This window comes from Scaptodrosophila lebanonensis, unplaced genomic scaffold (assembly GCF_003285725.1).
Source record: "Scaptodrosophila lebanonensis strain 11010-0011.00,11010-0021.00 unplaced genomic scaffold, SlebRS2 tig00001415-arrow-pilon, whole genome shotgun sequence".
Taxonomy (NCBI): domain Eukaryota; kingdom Metazoa; phylum Arthropoda; class Insecta; order Diptera; family Drosophilidae; genus Scaptodrosophila; species Scaptodrosophila lebanonensis.
In genome coordinates this window covers 64,119-83,480 of record NW_022060742.1, presented here as the reverse complement: position 1 = coordinate 83,480, position 19,362 = coordinate 64,119, and the positions used below count along the sequence as shown (strand labels likewise).

General features: G+C 35.8%; 3 protein-coding genes across 8 annotated transcripts; 2 read left to right on the top strand and 1 right to left on the bottom strand.

Annotated features, from left to right (window-relative positions):
* The first annotated feature begins 99 nt into the window (after nucleotides 1–99).
* LOC115632355 (E3 ubiquitin-protein ligase Nedd-4) lies at nucleotides 100–14,870 on the top strand. 6 transcript variants are annotated; one of them, XM_030529467.1, is made up of 17 exons: nucleotides 104–503; nucleotides 1,205–1,371; nucleotides 7,227–7,309; nucleotides 7,376–7,457; nucleotides 8,054–8,092; nucleotides 8,157–8,317; nucleotides 9,030–9,177; nucleotides 9,238–9,362; nucleotides 10,197–10,296; nucleotides 12,311–12,415; nucleotides 12,574–12,811; nucleotides 12,868–12,992; nucleotides 13,143–13,284; nucleotides 13,345–13,501; nucleotides 13,556–13,849; nucleotides 13,910–14,308; nucleotides 14,369–14,870. In XM_030529467.1, the coding sequence occupies exons 2-17, from the start codon at nucleotides 1,216–1,218 to the stop codon at nucleotides 14,469–14,471; spliced, it is 2,457 nt and encodes an 818-aa protein (XP_030385327.1). In that variant the 5' UTR covers nucleotides 104–503; nucleotides 1,205–1,215; the 3' UTR covers nucleotides 14,472–14,870. The 6 variants fall into 6 exon arrangements, with proteins under 6 accessions (XP_030385331.1, XP_030385327.1, XP_030385330.1 ...); XM_030529465.1 differs by having other exon boundaries at nucleotides 106–503; nucleotides 8,157–8,326; XM_030529469.1 differs by lacking the exons at nucleotides 104–503; nucleotides 1,205–1,371 and adding exons at nucleotides 3,201–3,291; nucleotides 5,965–6,232.
* A 405-nt stretch (nucleotides 14,871–15,275) lies between these two features.
* Nucleotides 15,276–16,304, bottom strand: LOC115633152 (serine protease 1-like). The gene is made up of 2 exons (XM_030530561.1): nucleotides 16,039–16,304; nucleotides 15,276–15,978 (listed from the first exon to the last, which is right to left on the bottom strand). Exons 1-2 carry the CDS (start codon nucleotides 16,296–16,298, stop codon nucleotides 15,417–15,419), a joined length of 822 nt encoding a protein of 273 aa, XP_030386421.1. The 5' UTR covers nucleotides 16,299–16,304; the 3' UTR covers nucleotides 15,276–15,416.
* Nucleotides 16,305–16,710: 406 nt separating this feature from the next.
* LOC115633153 (serine protease 1-like) lies at nucleotides 16,711–17,547 on the top strand. Its single transcript, XM_030530562.1, has one exon. The coding sequence runs from the start codon at nucleotides 16,711–16,713 to the stop codon at nucleotides 17,494–17,496; it is 786 nt and encodes a 261-aa protein (XP_030386422.1). The 3' UTR covers nucleotides 17,497–17,547.
* Nucleotides 17,548–19,362: the final 1,815 nt, after the last annotated feature.

Genomic DNA, 19,362 nt, shown 5'->3' with positions numbered 1-19,362 from the left:
AATTTTGTGATTCTGTAACAGAACAGTATTAAAATTGCGGATATCGGCTTCAGTTCTTGTGTGTCTCTGCAATGGAATTTTACCGCTTTTTACAACACTAGCACTCTCTAGGTCAGATCTTCGTTTTTGTTGCCATTTAATGTACGTTTTTGGCGTTGTATCGGATTCTGGAGCTTTTGAGTTAAAGTAATTCACAAAACATGTAAATTACACGCTGCAATAGAAAACACGAGCATTACTGCGGGACTATCTAAACACGCATATCGAGTCATTTTTCATTTACATATGTACATACATATATGTATGTACATGTCTACATGTATAAACGAGTTAAAATACTTTGGGAAAATTAAATGTTACATACATACATACAGGGAAAATTGTGATTAATGAGTAGCGCCACAGTAGCGCTTCGTTCTTGCCCAAGGTTTCCCAGTGAATGTGTGTGTTTTTGTGGAAGTACTGACATACTTGCAATTACAAACGACCAATTTTAATTTAATGTAAGTACATCCTTATATACATATATATGCACGAAGTTTATATGTGCATACATTCTATATATATGTATGTACATATGTGACAAAATTATGTTACAGCATAAAAAAGGTCTATAATTCATAAATATGAACGTAGGTACATACATACATATATATACTCGTATGTATATATGTATGTATGTAAGCGAATGCCAAAAGCCGGTGAAAAGACGATGCTGTCTATTAAAAGTTACACTTCGTCAAACTAAATGTCCATATCTTATGTATGTAGTACATATGTACATGTCTACGGTAGCGAGCTCGTATACATATGTATGTACATAAGTATATTGTTAAGCTTTTATACACATGTATCTACATACAAACTACTTCGCATCGGCTGCCGGCGCCGTCTCCTCCTTATTAGACAAAGGCGTGCACTTGTATTATCCTCATAAGCACCGTTTGTTTTTGAAAATTCTTTACTTTTTCCAAATTGGCTTTGCCGGCATTCTGGCAGCTGTTTTTTTCGACATTACATACATACATATGTATGCATGTGAATTATATCAAATGCGCTGCTTTTCTATATGGTATATTAAATACATACATACATACATATGTATGTATGTATGCGATAGTAATTATATCAAATGCGCTGCTTTTCTATATGGCATATTAAATTGATGCAGTGTTTATATTTTATTTACACTTCCGTTTCTTAGCTACCAGTACAATGGCAGCCGCATCCTCATCAGCTGCCGGCGATGTGCCACGCCCACCACCCCGTCGCCGCGCCGCCTCTGTTGCTGGTCAACAGCAGCAGTGTCTGTCAAACAACAGCTTGGAACGTGGAAATGGACACACGCCGCGGCGATCGTTGGCTTCAATGGTGAGTACTGGAAAGTCATTAGCAATTACATACATGCATACTTATTGAGATTTATTCAAATGTGTGTACATACATACATATATGTATATAGATGCATATATACATATGTATAGTACATATGTACTTATGAGGACGGAAGAATAAACATTATCCTTTACTAACCATTGGGTACACATTTATATACATACATACATACATGCAAACAAACTGACGTACATACATATGTACATACGTGCACACATATGTATGTACACCTAATTCTGTTTTTACACGGTCTTTTTTTAAACGGTTTTGATTTAACACGGTTTGAAAATTAAAAGTTTTCTATTCCATTTTGCACGAATAATTTTCCATATTATCAATGTGTTTTTTTTACACGGTTTTTATAGGGTAAAAAGCTGTACTAGTTTTGTGCGAATGTATGTAACACACAGCATGACAAGCTGAGTCGATATAGCCATGTCCGTCTGTCCGTCTGTCTGTCTGTCTGTATGAACGCAAGGATCTCTGAAAGTATAAGAGCTAGAATAACCAAACTTGGTATACATATTCTCCTGAGCCCGAGAAAGGACGAGTTTGTTCATTTTTCCCGATGCACCCCCACTCCCCCCCCCCCCCCCCCCCCTATTCGCAATTTTCTATAACTCCCTTCATTCTTGGAATTTTGAACTAAAATTTGGTAGACACATCCAGTTAGTAATTATATACCAAGTTTCATTATGATAGGTTAATCAGAAAGAAAGTTATAGCCATATAACCAGGCCCAATGCACACATACATACATATGTACAAGTACACAAAAACGCATAGACGCGATTCTGATGTAAATGTATGTATGCGTGTATGGAATATTTTATATTTAATTTATTTAATTAATTAAATTAAATTTAATTAATTAATTAATTTAATTTCTTTTTTTGTGGGGTGGTACAGGGTATTTAAGAGTTGAGCCTGCTCGACTTTAGCATTCCTTTCTTGTTTCCTTTTTGGTGGGAGGTACAGGGTATTTAAGAGTTGAGCTTGCTCGACTTTAGCATTCTTTTCTTGTTTTTTACTCGACCTTTTTAGGAACCAATCTACGATTTAAAAACAGATAAATTAATAAATGTCATATGTTGATACATTTATGTATGCATGCATTTACGATTGTGTAGTCTTTTCTGTTTCTGTTAACCTGTTGATTGCATATATGTACATATGTACTTAAATGCTGTATGAACTCCTAACATTTTTGAGCCATAAAAGATAGGGACATCAATTTCACATTAGATGGCATATTTTTGTGACCTTTTGGAATGAATTTGTTTGTTGAAAGTTGGTAGATTTGGTAAAAAGCTAGAATTCCTGCTTTCCGAATTTTTCCCGCGTTGGATTTTTAAAAACAAACGGATTTGACGTGAAAAGAGCAAAATTGGAAACACTGCATTATCAACCTTTTTAGTTAAAACCCTTCCATGTCAATCAAAAAGCTTTTCCCAGTGTTGCCAAGGCTATGTCAAAGCTCAAAACAACTGTCAACATTAATTATGAGATACTAGATTCTTAAAAGCAAATGCTTTCTTAATGTCATTAAGTAGCTTATATGGAGCAATTGAACACTGAGTTATATGTAATTATTAGTATATGTTTCAAACATGTGGATACGTGGTGATAAAATGTAGATCCTGTTGATATTCATTTAGCATATACAATTAAACAGCATTTAAACCAATGAACAATGTCATTTATGGACCAATACTTTGACAACACTGAAAAAGCTCTGACTGGTTAAACATTTATTTTGACATTTGGTTGAAGCTTTTTTTAGTTAAGCACAGAACGCGAAGGCGGTTGCTACGTGCGGCAGCAGGCGCAAAGTGGGGAAACATCGCTTTGTTGTTGCACAGATATACGCACCAAGGCACATTCCTTTGCAATAGTGTTGGTATACAGCTGTGGTTGTTTTTGTTTCTCTCGTATCACGCGTTTATTCATACATATGCAGATATTTGTGTGTGCATGTTTTCACTGTTTCTTCTGATAGATAAATAAATGAATAATTGAATTATACAACAAACATCAAATGTGGCGCGTGTGTTAAGCTTGCACTTTGTAAATGTGTTATTTATTATTATTATTATTTTTTTCGGGCATAAAACCTACCAGCAACGATTTTCCCAAAATGAGTAAAAGTCGAGCATGAGATCAATTCACTCAGTAAAAAGAAAATTTTGATATGTATATACATATGTACATTCATACATATGCGAGGTCTGCGATTTGTGGTTATATTAGTCACGCAAACTTTATAGTAAAATTATGTGGCTGTGTGATTAATAATGGCATGAGTACGTCACAGCTTGCATATACTAATTGCTTATCTGATGTGTAAATGTAACGAATTTAAGTACATACATACATACGTATTCGTATGTATGTAAATGCATTGTATATTTTTAGGTACGCATATAAGTTATTGTTAAACCTGTTTCGTTTGCAAATACAAAATTGCAAAGCCGTATAGCAGTAAAATACAGACGCACACAAAATAAAATATTAAAATCGTACCGTCGTATGGCTCAAAGAAATATGGCGTAGTAAATTCCACAAACTGTACATGTATGGATTTGTTTATGTACATATGTATATATAAATTTATGTTTATCCTTGATATACGTACATATGTATAAGGTCTGTTCGTCTGTATTAGTGTAAGGCTTTAATTTCCGAAACTCATATCAATAGAATTGAAATAATAATAAATTTTATTGTGGTGGTAAATGGAATAAAAAGTGCGAGCCGATCAAGTACATATTTACATACATACTTTAATAATTCCCATCTGGCTTTGAATATAATTCAAATACTGTTTTTGAACCAGTTGGAATAGTTTTGAGTTGTGTGAATTGGTAGTGAGTTGTAAGCAGCACTCCCCGCTATTTGAATATAACACCCACTAAGTCTGCTTACTATCGCCCACTACTCTCAAACCAAGTATTATGGTGACTTCATTTTTAAACTGAAGTTAATTTAATTGTTTAAATATAACCAGAAGTAAGATTGAGTGCTATAATCATTTAAAAACCGGCAAAATGAGTGCTCATATTTGCGCCACTGGAAAAGACACTTTAATAAAAGAAGGGATGCATAAAAATTAGACAAATAATTTACCGAAATCGATCTGCAAGCTTATTTGATGTCTTGGACAAGTTACAAGACGTTGACGTGTCAAACCTCTCCAAATATTTTCGATGATACTCAAATTTGGTTAGTAGGGCGGTCAGCTTTATAGCTCTACATTTTGGCTTTGATAAATCCAAAATGGAATTATTCATTGTAGTTGACCAAAAAATTGTAATTTGCAAGTGCCATAATACAAAACGGCCACCAAAATGAACACCATAATACCGGTCCAATAATTTATTTGTTTTGTGTTTGTTCGTTTGAAAACTGGTGCTTCCCGGACCAGTTCAATTTGAGAAACCCATATACAACTCAATATCACGCCAACCAATTTCAATGATTATTTTTTTATTGGAAAGGATGTACTTCAAGGGTAATTTTATAAGAGTTTGGTAATGTTCTGATTTTGGGCCCCATAGCAAAGTAACGGTAGTGGGGATTTTTGTTTGTTTAAATTTTAATTATATTTTATTATATTAATAAGCAACCTGTATGTGCGGCTTTTCGCTTTTTCCATTTTTCTAATAGATAGGTTAGCCAAAGGGTTCACTAAAGGTTCACGCTTTTGCTCGATTCATTTTATATATATTTATACCCTGTACCCAAAGGGTACAAGGGTATATTAGTTTTGTGCGAGTGCACATGGAACACACAGAAGGAGGCTTGGTAGACCCCACAAAGTATATATATTCTTGATCAGCATGACAAGCCGAGTCGATATAGCCATGTCCGTCTGTCCGTCTGTCTGTCTGTCTGTATGAACGCAAGGATCTCCGAAAGTATAAGAGCTAGAATAACCAAACTTGGTATACAGATTCTCCTGAGACCGAGAAAGGACGAGTTTGTTCATTTTTTCTGATCCACCCCCCCCCCCCCCACTCCCCCCTATTAACGATTTTCTATAACTCCCGTAATTCTTGGAATTTTGAACTAAAATTTAGTAGTCACATTAGGTTAGTTATTATATAACCGTATACCAAGTCTCATTATGATAGAATGATCGGAAAGAAAGTTATAGCCATATAACCAGGCCCAATGCACACATACATACATATGTACAAGTACACAAACACGCATAAGGCACGATTCTGATGTAAATGTAAATGTATGTATGCATGCATGGAATATTTTATATTAAATTTAGTGAATTAATTAAATTAATTTAGTTAATTAATTAAATTAAATTTATTAATTAATTTAATTACTTTTTTGTGGAGTGGTACAGGGTATTTAAGAGTTGAGCCTGCTCGACTTTAGCATTCCTTTCTTGTTTTTTTTAAATTTAATAGTATACATTACCAATAAAATTAGATAAACAAAAATTAGTAAATTCATGTCTTATGCAAGTGGCGCAAAATTGTTCTTTACATTTTAATATAAAGTGGGCAAAAGCATATAACGGCTATTTTAAAAAACATAAATTTATCACAGAGGACGAATAATAGGTTCACAAAGACAACGTGAAAAATATTGTTATTTTATCAATCTGATTTCGATGTATGAGCAATTGCAAAGCGAGCGTAGTGAGTGCATCATTCAAGTGGCGAGGAGTGTGTATTTATTTAATTTAAACGCCAATAAAAAAAACGTTTAAACGTGAATTGTAAGAAAGCCAATATAAATTCGTTTAATAATGGCGGAACCATCAGCGGCGTTTGCGACAGGTGAAGATGGTCAAATTCATGGCTGCAATAGTGATGTAAGTTTATTTTGTTTTCTTTTACAAACATACCCAATCAGTCATTCTCCTATTTCCAAAAAAGTTGTCCCTTTTAACGGAAATTGTGTGATTTATTTTCCGCGGTCTTCGACATCTGAAATTCGTTATTATCGATTGTTGGAGCTGCTGACTAGTATGTACAAGGTGCGTTGCAAAGTAAATAGGACTTTTTAAATCTAGCGCCCCCTGGTGGCGCTATCTATATGTCGACTGGCGTTAGAATCTGCTATCTTTATCGATTGTCCAGTGAGAATTTCATGACATTTCATCGATTGGAAGTGAAGTTATTGCGTTATAAGTGTCAGTATGTTTGTGTTATAAACATTAAATTTTGTTTTAAAATTGGTAAAACTTTTACCGAAACGTTTCAATTGATGGAACAAGTTTATGGCGATGATTGTCTATCCCGTAGCAGAGTGCACGAGTGGTTTCAACGTTTTAAAAGTGGTCGTGAGGACATAAATGACGATCAACATGTGGGCCATCTCCAAAACATCGATTTATCGCATTTTGACCGAACATTTGGGCTTACGAAAGGTGTGTGCATGGTTTGTTCCACACAAATTGACTGACGACCAAAAATTGCTCAGAATCCAACATTCGAAGCAGAAGGAGACTGTTTTGAATAAAATAAATTGATTTTGCCGAAAAAACCATTTGTTCTGTTTTTTTTTTTTAAGTTATGTTTACTTTGGAACACACCTTGTATGTGTATTTGATATGTGTACATGTCTGCGCATCAACTACATCTATAATACGTTGATCATCATCAATATACATACGTTCTAGACTTTTAAAAGGTCAGAAAGCCTTAAAAAAATCTTTGAAATACATAGCTACCGCGTTAAAATTTTTCAGATGCTATTTGTGGGCTTATTATTCCTGCGAGGTTTTCCCAAGCTCCCCCTTCTTTTTATATTTAAATTTGAATGTAAAGGGCGATAATACTTAATAATCATTTAATTGCTTTTAGAATGATAATGCCGATTCGTGCCACCTGCGCATTGTTGTTATAAGCGGTAAATCTTTGGCCAAAAAAGATATCTTTGGTGCCAGGTAAGCAGAGGCTAGGTAAACAAATCTTGAAATAAATTTTTAAAATATGTTCTTTGTTTTTTTCAGCGATCCATATGTCAGAATCGATCTGAATACAATTAACGGTGATATCAATATCGACTCGGTTTTAACAAAAACCAAAAAGAAGGTACATATAAACATTCGGCGGGTCCTGTACCCCACAAAGAACATATATGCTTTTGATCATCATGACAAGACGAGTCGATCTAGCCCTGTCTGTCTGTCAATCTGTACGGATGTACAATATGCTATTTTAGTTCCAGGTGCCTTATAGAATAGGCAGTACATGTGTTCAGAATTTTCCTACCACTCCCACGCTACTAGGGATGTTCCATAACTTCCGTAATTCTTGAAATTTTGTAACTCCACTTATTCATTGTGTGTCCGTATACCAGATAAGTCAATTTTAAAGGAAGTTATAGGCATAAATGTAATCTCTCCCCAAGCTCTGCCTGCAGGTGTTGTTTTTATTGCTGCTTTGGCTCAACTCTGTACTGCACAGATGCTTACACACATAGACACAATTCTTATGTAAATTACCAGATATATACCCTTTACATGAGTTCGAATACTGAAGTAGATAAAATCGATCAAAAAAATTTGTTTCATAATAGGTACAGAGTATTTCAAAGTCGGTGCCCCGACTTTAGCTTTTCCACTTGAAATATATATATTGTTACTTAATTCATTCCTTTATTTCTTTATTTGGTTAATTTTGTACAGACACTTAATCCAGCCTGGAACGAAGAGTTCATATTCAGAGTAAGAAGTAAACAATAACATATTTCAGTCCAACTAATATGACTCAACGCCCCTTTGCATGCAGGTTAAGCCATCTGAGCATAAGCTCGTTTTTCAAGTATTTGACGAGAATCGTTTGACTCGAGATGACTTTCTAGGAATGGTTGAGCTCACACTTGTGAACTTGCCCACGGAACAAGAAGGCCGCACTATTGGCTCCCAAAGTTATACACTGCGTCCGCGCAGGTCAGTAGGGTATGTTTATATTATTTGCAATTTGACATTGATTCTTTAATTTTAATTATTGTATAAAGTTATATTTAAAGTGGGATATTTGTGTGAAATCGCGTTAAGATACAAACAAGTGTTTGACATTGTTTAAGGGAAGTCAACGTCGCCTAAAACGCTGAATCCAATCTAATATATGTATATTGAAAACACTACTCGAAATCTTTCACTGGTATTCACTTAGAATAATCTGAAAACAAGTGCCCTTGCCGCACCTCGCTCACCTGTAAAGAAACTTTAGGCTGCTTAAGATATGTCCTACAACATTTGGCACCGAGGATGGTGCTCAGAAACCAATACAATATTATTCACAAATTTTACAATGTCATTCATTGTCTTTGCGTTGCTGTTTTGTTGAAGAAGTCCTATTTCAAAATTGTTAATTAACATACTATTTTACCTTTGCAAGTTTAAGATTATATCTAATACATATGTAATAAACGCACAGGTGTGTTACCAGTTCTACATAATTTAAAGTGGGTATTACTAGCTTAGCAGAACTTGAAAACAAAATTCAGAAGCAGATTTAGTCCGCTTTTCATTGAGTTTTTGCTTTATTTTAATTTCTCGTCGTTGTAATATTATTTTGTGGGTATGTGTTTATTGCTAATGCAATTACATTTTTTTCGCATATACTTTTAAATTATATACCCAATTATTTCTTATTTAGCGCAAAATCACGCATCAAAGGTACCTTGGAGATCTACCATGCTTTCATACATGAATCACGTGAAGAAAGTGAACCTGCAACCAACAATAGCGATGGTGAATGGGAGCATGTAGAGCCCAGCAATACAAATGAAACCACCGCTCAACCCGTAAATATAATTGATATTATTAGCATGAAATAGTATTATAAGTAATCTGACTTTTCGTAGCATCCTTTTCCCAGCGCAAGTCACGATATGCTTCCAGCCGGCTGGGAGGAACGGCAAGATGCCAATGGACGCACGTACTATGTAAATCATACGGCAAGAACAACGCAGTGGGAACGACCAACCAAGTGAGTGGACAAAAACATATAGATCCCTTTAAAATCGAGGTATACTCGTAAATGCTTGTACGTATGATGGGGACTATACCTCCCGGGAATATGACTGTTTCCAACCGATGATTTCAGAAGTTCTTCAAGTATATAATTGGCGACAGCTTTAAATTGCAAATTAGACTGAACGCATTGCCTATATTCTCTAAAACTCTAGGGAAAACTTACTACATTTTTTACGTACTGGACTTTGTGAAATCCTCGGGTCTTGCACCTGTATGTACATACATACCTAGATAATACACAGTGACCGTACGTCAGGAGCAGAAAATCAATAACCTAGCCATGGCTAATTTTACGATAGTTAAAAATTAATTTCAATTGCAAGGGAAAAACAGTATGGGCTGAGAATAGAAACAAATTGTATTGAAGTAAATGTAGCGTTGGATATTTGTATATATGTCTATATATATTTATATAACTTCCTTTTCATTTGACGTATCGTTATTAAACTTAACATAACTTAGGAACGCATAAGTACTAAAGGGATGTAGTTGCCAAGTTTGAGTAAAATGGGAGAGGGGGAAGCATCAGAGATCCTTGCGTACATAACAACGAACGGACATATCGACCTGTCTTGTCATGCTGATCAAGGTTTCCATTTCAAAATGTGTGAAAACCCCAAAAATTCAGGCCCCAAGAAAATTTCAATAAACCTGCAGTTGGAATATTCCAAAACCGCTTCGTAGTGCTAACATAGAACATAAAAGTCTTATATACGAGTATATATACATATAATTAATTATTAATTAATTAATTATTTTATTTGCATTTGTTTTAAATCCTTAACAGTTTAACTAGCAACAATAGCCATGCAAATGAGCAGCTTGCCTCAGATTTCCAAAGACGTTTCCACATCAGTGTGGATGAAACCGAAACAGGACGAGCGTCGGTGAGTTCGAATAAAAAAGCATTTTACATTAGTTGCTACAATTTAATGTTACTATTACTAAATTAAACTTTATTTCAATTCATGCATGGTTATTAATTTCGTTTTTTAATTAAAAAAACATACACATATTTTACAATGCACAACACATAACTAACTAAACGAATGCGTGCTTTTTTACATTATTAATATAAATGCAAAACGTATAAATAACAGTCACGTTGCGCTGCAGAAGATAGTAAGCACCAGCGAGAAACGTGCGAAGGTAGTCGTAACAGTTGCAGTTGCAGTGAGGAGGAGTTCTCCATAGATGAACTGAATAATCAAGGCAATTGCCAGAATTGTGGTCATGCGCAGCTGGACTTAAACAACGAAGACATAAAATACAGCACTTCAGTTGATGGGAATGCTACAACAAGTATGGGGGCCACTTCAACTGTTGAGCATTCAACGCCTCAAAGGGACCACATCTGTGATATACTTGATACAAACTTGTATCTGAGGCGCATTTTTGTAATGTTCCGAACTCAACAATTATGCATACATATTGCTCGAGTATGAAACAAACTTGCCAGATTTGTTTTTAAAGCTGATTTCGATATGCAATAGGTTTTTATTTATTGCTGTTTTAAATTTGCCGGCTAGTGGTCAACAAGTACTTTTGAATATATCAAATGTTTAAACTTGTATTCCTTGGTATATCATATTTTATCCTCACAGCACGAACTTTGTTTGTTGGAATACTTGTAGCATACTACAGACTATTGCAAAGTATTAGAATGATTTAAATTTCTGAATACGTGTAAAGATTAGAATAGTTTAGTGTGAATATGTGTAACACATAGAATGAGTAGTGGTCTTGATCAGTGTGACAAGACGAGTCGATATAGCGATGTTCTTCTCGGACATCTAAGAGTTAGGGAAACCAAACTTAGTATCCAGATTCTCCTATGCCCGAGAAAAGATGATTATTAATTTTTTTTCTGACACAACCACACTCCCCTCCATTAGTGATTTTCCATAACTCCTGTAAATCTTGGAATTTTTCAATCAAATGGTAAATACCTCCAGCTAGTGATTATGTGGTCCGTATGCCAAAATGCATTATAATAGATCAATTTGAAAGGATATAGCTATAAGCAAGGGCGTAGCCAGCTTTTACCAAAGGGGGGGCCAAAAAATTAAAATGTTGATTAAATATTGCCCGATGCATTTAAAAAATAATTTATGGATATGATCGATGAAAAAACTTCAACAAATCCAACGCTGATCCATCTTAAGGCGAAATAGTGCGTCATAATAATGAACGTGTGGTCGACTTTATGTGGAAAAATTTTTTCTAGGGGGGGGGCAACGGCCCCCCCCTGTCCCCCCTGGGTACGCCCTTGGCTATAAGCTCTGCCCGCAACTGTTGTTGCTGCTTTGACTAAATTCTGTACTGCACGCATACACGCACATGTAAATGTTTGCTATGAAAACTGTACATAAACATATGTATGTATCCACTTAAATATGTATGTGTTGAGCTATTTTACTTAATTAATTGAATTTTCTTTTTCTTTAATTTTTAAAATATTTTTTAGTTTTTTTTTTTTACTGTGGGAGTGGGAACAGGGCATTTATGAGTTGAACCCGCTTCTCTCTAGCATTCTTTTCTGATTAGGTATAAGATGTATAGATGCGGTATTCACATTCCTGTGCAATAGGAATACATTATTCCTTTAATTTATTGCCTTTTTTTATTAATTAATTTTTATTGTTGCGTGGATTGTGAATTATCTTTTTTAAAAGAACTAAAAATCAATATAATGTATAAGTACAACTAATACTGTTTTAGATTGTTTGTATTTAGAAATTGTTAAAATTCGTGTTTAATTTGTTGTTAACAAACCATATTAAAACCATAAAAATACAATTAGGCTTTTAATTAAACGTTTATTTTTATGTATTTTTATTCTGTTTTCTGTTTCTTCCAATGAAATTTCGTGACACACAAAATTGTATTATGTATCATAAGACTGAAGACACCGATCACACAGACAGCAACGCTCCCTCAGAGATCTCAGATCCATCAACGCGACGTAATTCCGAAGAAGACAATGCGGCTGTGAATACAGAACAAGTAAATTTTACATCTCATTAAAAACACATTGAAATAATTATTTCGTCAAATTTTATAACATTATTATGCATGATTATTCAATAATATATTTAGAACGGCATGCATTTTGAAAATATCAAATTATCTTATATATATGCATATATGACCATTTCTTGCAGAACGCCGCAAGTGAAGAGGAAGCGCTGCCACCTCGCTGGTCTATGCAAGTGGCCCCTAATGGGCGCACTTTCTTCATTGATCATGCGGCCCGTCGAACCACTTGGATTGACCCTCGGAATGGACGCGCTAGTCCTATGCCCAACCAAACGCGCCGTGTAGAGGATGATCTGGGACCTCTGCCCGAGGGCTGGGAAGAGCGTGTCCACACCGACGGACGTGTGTTTTACATAGACCATAGTAAGTCCTTTAGTTTTTTGAGTGTAAAGCAATGTAAAATGAACTTTTCCGCACAGATACACGCACTACGCAGTGGGAAGATCCGCGTTTGTCTAATCCAAATATAGCAGGTCAGGCGGTGCCTTATTCCCGAGATTACAAACAAAAATATGAATATTTCAAAAGTCATATTAGAAAACCTGTAAGTATCAAACATTTTTCAGCAACTGGTGCCCTATAAAGGGTCTTCTTAATTAAATATTTTAGACAAACCAGCAATTAAATCTTTGCATGGGTATAAAGAAATAATAGTTTTTAAATTTCTTTTGTTTTCCATTTTCAATCCATGCAGACAAATGTACCAAATAAATTTGAAATACGCATACGCCGTACATCGATATTGGAGGACTCATATAGAATAATAAGTTCGGTGACTAAAACCGATTTACTGAAAACTAAGTTATGGGTAGAGTTTGAAGGAGAGACTGGTTTAGGTATGTTAGAGGAAACATTGAAATAATTGAAGTTGTGTTTTAACCAATTTTCGCTTTAAGATTATGGTGGGCTTGCTAGAGAATGGTTTTATTTACTATCCAAAGAAATGTTTAATCCTTACTATGGACTTTTTGAGTACTCGGCGATGGACAACTACACTTTACAAATAAACAATGGTAGTGGCTTGTGCAACGAAGAGCATTTGAGTTATTTCAAGTAAGTACGCATTAGCAATTCAGGTGTGGTTAAAATAATTGATATGGCTTTTAGATTCATTGGTCGTATAGCGGGCATGGCTGTTTATCATGGCAAACTGCTGGACGCTTTTTTTATACGACCCTTCTACAAAATGATGCTGCAAAAGGCCATTGACCTAAAGGACATGGAATCGGTTGATACCGAATACTACAATTCACTTATGTGGATCAAAGAGAACGATCCTAGAATTTTGGAATTGACATTCTGTTTAGACGAGGACGTATTTGGCCAGAAGAGTCAACATGAACTTAAGCCCGGTGGTGCCAACGTTGAAGTGAGCAACGAGAACAAAGACGAATACATCAAGTAAGTAGTTGTAAAACAAAAATGATTTACATTTGAGATAAATTGAATATCAATTTTCAGACTCGTCATCGAATGGCGCTTTGTGGCGCGTGTCAAGGAACAAATGACTGCCTTTTTAGATGGCTTCGGTTCAATTATACCTCTGAATCTAATTAAAATATTTGATGAACATGAATTGGAACTGCTTATGTGCGGAATTCAGAATATCGATGTTAAAGATTGGCGCGAAAACACACTTTACAAGGGTGACTATCATATGAATCATATTATCATACAATGGTTTTGGCGTGCTGTGCTCTCCTTCTCAAATGAGATGCGCTCGCGTTTGCTGCAATTTGTTACGGGTACATCGCGTGTGCCTATGAACGGTTTTAAAGAACTGTATGGCTCCAACGGCCCCCAAATGTTTACGATTGAAAAATGGGGAACGCCTAACAATTTTCCACGCGCACACACCTGGTAATTAACTAAAAATTAGTATTGTTAAGTTTTCTATATTATTTATATTTTTTATTACAGCTTTAATCGCTTGGATCTGCCACCATATGAAGGATACTTACAATTGAAGGATAAGCTAATCAAAGCCATTGAGGGCAGTCAAGGCTTTGCGGGTGTTGATTAATAACGATGGCCTTTTTCATCCTATTGGCTATGTGTGTAATTGTGGTATAATTCTGTTAATGACTATGTCGCAATGCCAATTACACACTACATCACAATTACACCGTCATCCAATGAGTTGCTCAGTAGCTGCCGCCAACGCAACAACATCTACACAGCTTATAGCACCAAATCGTGTACTTATTTTAGCATGTTTTTTAACTGGCGCCTACAAACAAAGCACATATATTTTAAAAGAGCATAAAATGCCAGATGAGAAACATAAAATGTGCAAAATTTACATAAAACTATAAATGGAAGAATATATATTAAATAACAAAACTAAAGGAGAATCAAATTTAGATATGTAGGTATGTATGTATATTATATAATTGGTTAATATAAACATTCCAAATGATAATGGCAGTGCTCATTAATTTATACCAAGTTAAGTCTGTCTACATCAAATTTAAAACTCAAAATGTAAGAGACGAAATCATAAATAAAAAAGTTACTCCTCAAATGCTGTAAATCATCTAACTACTAGTGACCACTTACGTTGCTAGATATAAAAACCTACACTCACGAAGCTTAAATAGATTTTAGCACTTCCGTGCCAAAACTAAAATACCAGAATGGACAATTCTTTTGTGTTTGTACTGAGTGAAAAGCTCAAATGAGATCTACATCTTATTGGTCGCAGTGCACTTTGTTGTATCCTTTACCCAAAGGATATAAAGGCCAACGGTGCAATAAATAGAACGGTCTAGTAAAATGTGTATATCAAATTTCTCTTAATATCATGCCGATCACAAATATATAGTACTCGTATGTATATGCGTCATTACTTTATTGGATCTTATGGATGTTACCCATCATCCCACCACTCAGGAAAGGGGTGATCGTAGTAGTAGTACAGTCAGTAGAGGTTTGACAGGTTTACTGCAGTTACATTGGATCGATTCAATTAACGGGAGATGCCGGTCTTTTCCTTGATCCAGGTCAAGTAGCTGGTGACACGAGTGAAGGCAGCTGGGTAGCCCTTCTCGCAACCGGCCGAAGACCCGAATGAGGTCAGACCAACCTGTTCCTTGTTAGATTTCAGTACCAATGGGCCACCGGAGTCACCGTTGCAGGTAGATACACCATTAGGGGTGGACACGCAGATGTTGGAACTGGTGATGATCGTACCGAATGTTCCTTGGCAGGACAGATTGGAAATAATCTTCATATCAGCATACTGCAATTTTGAGGCAACAGAGCTAGAGGAATCTGAAGTGCGGCCCCATCCGGAAGCGATAGCCTCATCTCCACTATAGGTTGAGTATGAAGACTCAATCTTTGGCAAAACGACGGGTTTAATAGCATTTGTGTATGAAACGGCAGGGATTTTGATAAGAGAAATGTCATTTTTCAGGGTTTTGGAATTCCAATCCGAATGAATTATGATCTTGCTCTTATCCACAGTATGCTTCACAGCAGGACTTGTGCGAGAAGTGCTGCCCAGATTAACAGTAACTGAGTCAACGCTGTAAATGACAAGATAACAATTGGATACGGTATACAAAATTGTTAATCTCCATACTCACCCATCCGTGCAATGGGCTGCAGTTAAAACCCATTCGCTACCAATAAGAGAGCCACCGCACCATGCCGAGCTGGAGCCAATTTTCAAGGATAGACCAACCTGATAGGGGAACTCATCAGCTGCGGCGTCCTTTCCGTTTGTTATACGACCCTCAGGCCCATCAGCAACTGGCACCAAAAGCTCACGGGGCTGTATCTCGCCCAGGAGCGCGGCGGCAGATGCGTAGGACACAGCTAAAGCAAATACAATAAGAACCTTCATGTTGACTACAATGAATAGTATTCAATCTTTTTGTCCAGCAAATGCCATTTTATAGTATTTTTAACCGGACGTCGCCACTTAAGTCATTTAACTCTAAGGTTGTTATCTTTAGATGAGGTTTAGACTGCCCCAACTCTGCCACGCGTATCGAACTGCTTTCTAAGTCTTATCTCCTTTCGCACTCTTGTTTGAAATTAATCTTAGTTTTAATTATGTTTTCTGTCTAATTAAAAAGTTAAGATATTGGGTGTGATTCAGCATAAAATAAAGTTTTAATCTTTATATAAAATTATTGAAAATTTGATGGGCGCTAGAGATTTGCGTCGCTTATAGGTTCAATTACCGTACCACGTGATTATCGGAACAGACTGCTATAAAGGCACATTCAGCAGTGTAAAAGCTTCAGTTAACCATGAAGTTCCTTATAGTGCTTGTCGCTGCTATCGCACTGCTTTCTTGCGCCTCGGCCAGGACCATTACTGGCCGAATTACCAACGGCAATAAGGCCTCTGTCGGCCAGTTCCCATATCAAGTGGGTCTGTCCCTTAAACTGAGCGCTCTTTCTTCTTCCTGGTGCGGTGGCTCTCTGATTGGCAATAGCTGGGTTCTCACTGCAGCCCATTGTACCGAAAGCGCACAATCCGTGACCGTGTATCTAGGTGCCACAGTGCGCACTTCAGCTGAAGTGAAACAGACCGTCGACAGTAGCAACATCATCATTCACTCCGGATGGAACAGATCAACCCTGCGCAATGACATTTCACTGATCAAGATCAACAGCGTTGCCTATTCTTCTCTGATCAAGGCTGTTAGTCTACCTTCCGTGGCCAGTTCTTACTCGACCTATGCTGGTGATAATGCGATTGCCTCTGGTTGGGGTCGCACCTCTGATTCATCTAACTCTGTGGCTACCGATCTGCAATGGGCTCGTCTTCAGGTCATTACCAACACAGTCTGTGCCGCGACCTATGGCACTTCTATTGTCGTTAGCTCCAATATTTGTGTGAGCACACCCGGTGGTACATCTACTTGCCAAGGTGATAGCGGTGGCCCATTGGTTCTGGAATCGAATAGCCAACAAATTGGTCTGACGTCCTTTGGTGCTGCTGCTGGCTGCGAGAAAGGATACCCTGTAGCCTTCACTCGTGTTACGAGCTACTTGGATTGGATCAAGCAGAACACAGGAATTTCGTACTAGACAGTTAATGAATACTATGAAAAAACAAAAATAAATTGCAAGTAAAATATATATTGATTTTTGATACTGCAAGTCCCTTGGACTGAAGATTAGTGGTATTTCTCTTGGCTGACGTAGTACTGTCCACTTTTCTTTGTAATGATTATATTAAACACATAAAGTGGCCCCTCTTGAGATAAGCTCAGCCCCATTAATTGGTCTAAGTAGTTGTTGCTGTAACGACAAAAATGAAAAACAATTTTGTCTCCTCCGAAGCTTACGTATATATGCTTACTAAATGCTTTAGTTAAAATAAGGGACTTCCGACATGGCGTCCACTGCCATGTCCATTCGATAGGGCTCCATGCGCTGTTAGGCCATAAATGTAATGAAATTTTCATTCTATCATGTTCGTATACACTATACATATATTACATACAGGTATATAAGTATCATACTTCATCTTATCAAAGCTTTTAAAATTAAAAACAAGAAAGGAATACTATAATTGAGTGGGCTCAACTCTTAAATACTCTGTACTTATTCCAACAAAGAAAAATAAAAATTGTGTTCATATTTTTTAAATTAATTAAAATTAATAAAATAAGAAATATATAACACGTACAGTTTCAATAGAATACATCTACAGTATTTATGTGGCTGTGTGTGTAAATGTGCAGTACAGAGTTCAGCTAATGCAGCAACAATAACAAGGGATGTAATACTCGTTCTTTCTCGGGCAAGTTTGGTTATTCTAGCTTTTGTTCTTGCTGGGATCCTTGCGCTCATATAGACGGGAATTGCTATATCGACTCGTCTTGTCATTTTGACGCTCCATTACGCGACGCTATAGACTCCATGGTCACATGACGACACATACCCTGCTTTTCTGTATTACCAATCTATTACTCCACACTTTTTGCTGTCACGGATTCGGTATTACAGAATCGGTAGGGATCAGTTTTCAAAATTCATTGGCCATCTCGGATACAAATTAAAGAGACAGTAACCTTGGAATTCTTAAAGAACGTTGTACATATAGTGGAAAAATCGAAAATTTGTTTACAAAGACGACAAAGGAGAAAGTTTTAAATAAAAATAGGCGGAAGATACTTTTTCTGAATAATATACATTGCCAGCGTTTATGATATGCTTTAAAATATTAATTTACTTGTTTTTAAAATTTTTATTCAATTTTTTTTAAGGGTTTTGCAGTTTAACATTTTAATGAGAATAATTGAAGAGGGTACAACGCTTGGAATTCGAGCGGTGCGCACGCTTCATGTGCTGTTTCTTTTCTGTATGTACAAAAACTAAACATAAAGAAAATTTAAAAAATAAAGGCAAACTTAGATGCGAATTATTCGTACGCGATTTTTTAAGCAAACATATGCTTTTGTTTTATAAAGATTTTGTTGTTGGCCGAATGGTATGAATGTATGTTTTTAGGTATATCGTGTGAAGATAAAACATAAACTAGTTTAGTTTAGCGTCATATGGTTTACCGTTCGTCTCACAATTGTTTTCTTAAATCGAAAATAAAATTTAAATCCTTTTCTTGTTTATCAAAGTTCTTCTTAGTTGTACATATATATATATATATATATGATGAAAATTTACCATTTTGTTTTGATTTTATCAAAGTTTTCGCATATTTTATATTATATTTCCCGGAAAATATATATTTTCAATGTAATTGTTTATAATAATAAAATCAAAAGAAAATTAACGACAATGTTTCAGACTACTTAAAACATATTTCTTAAAAAAAAACAGATTATTGGAATACTTTAAACCTATATGATATACCTATTAATAATTAAACGCAAAAGAAGTCGAAATATGTGAAACTCGGCTAACTAAAACATAATTTCATCTTTTTACGGC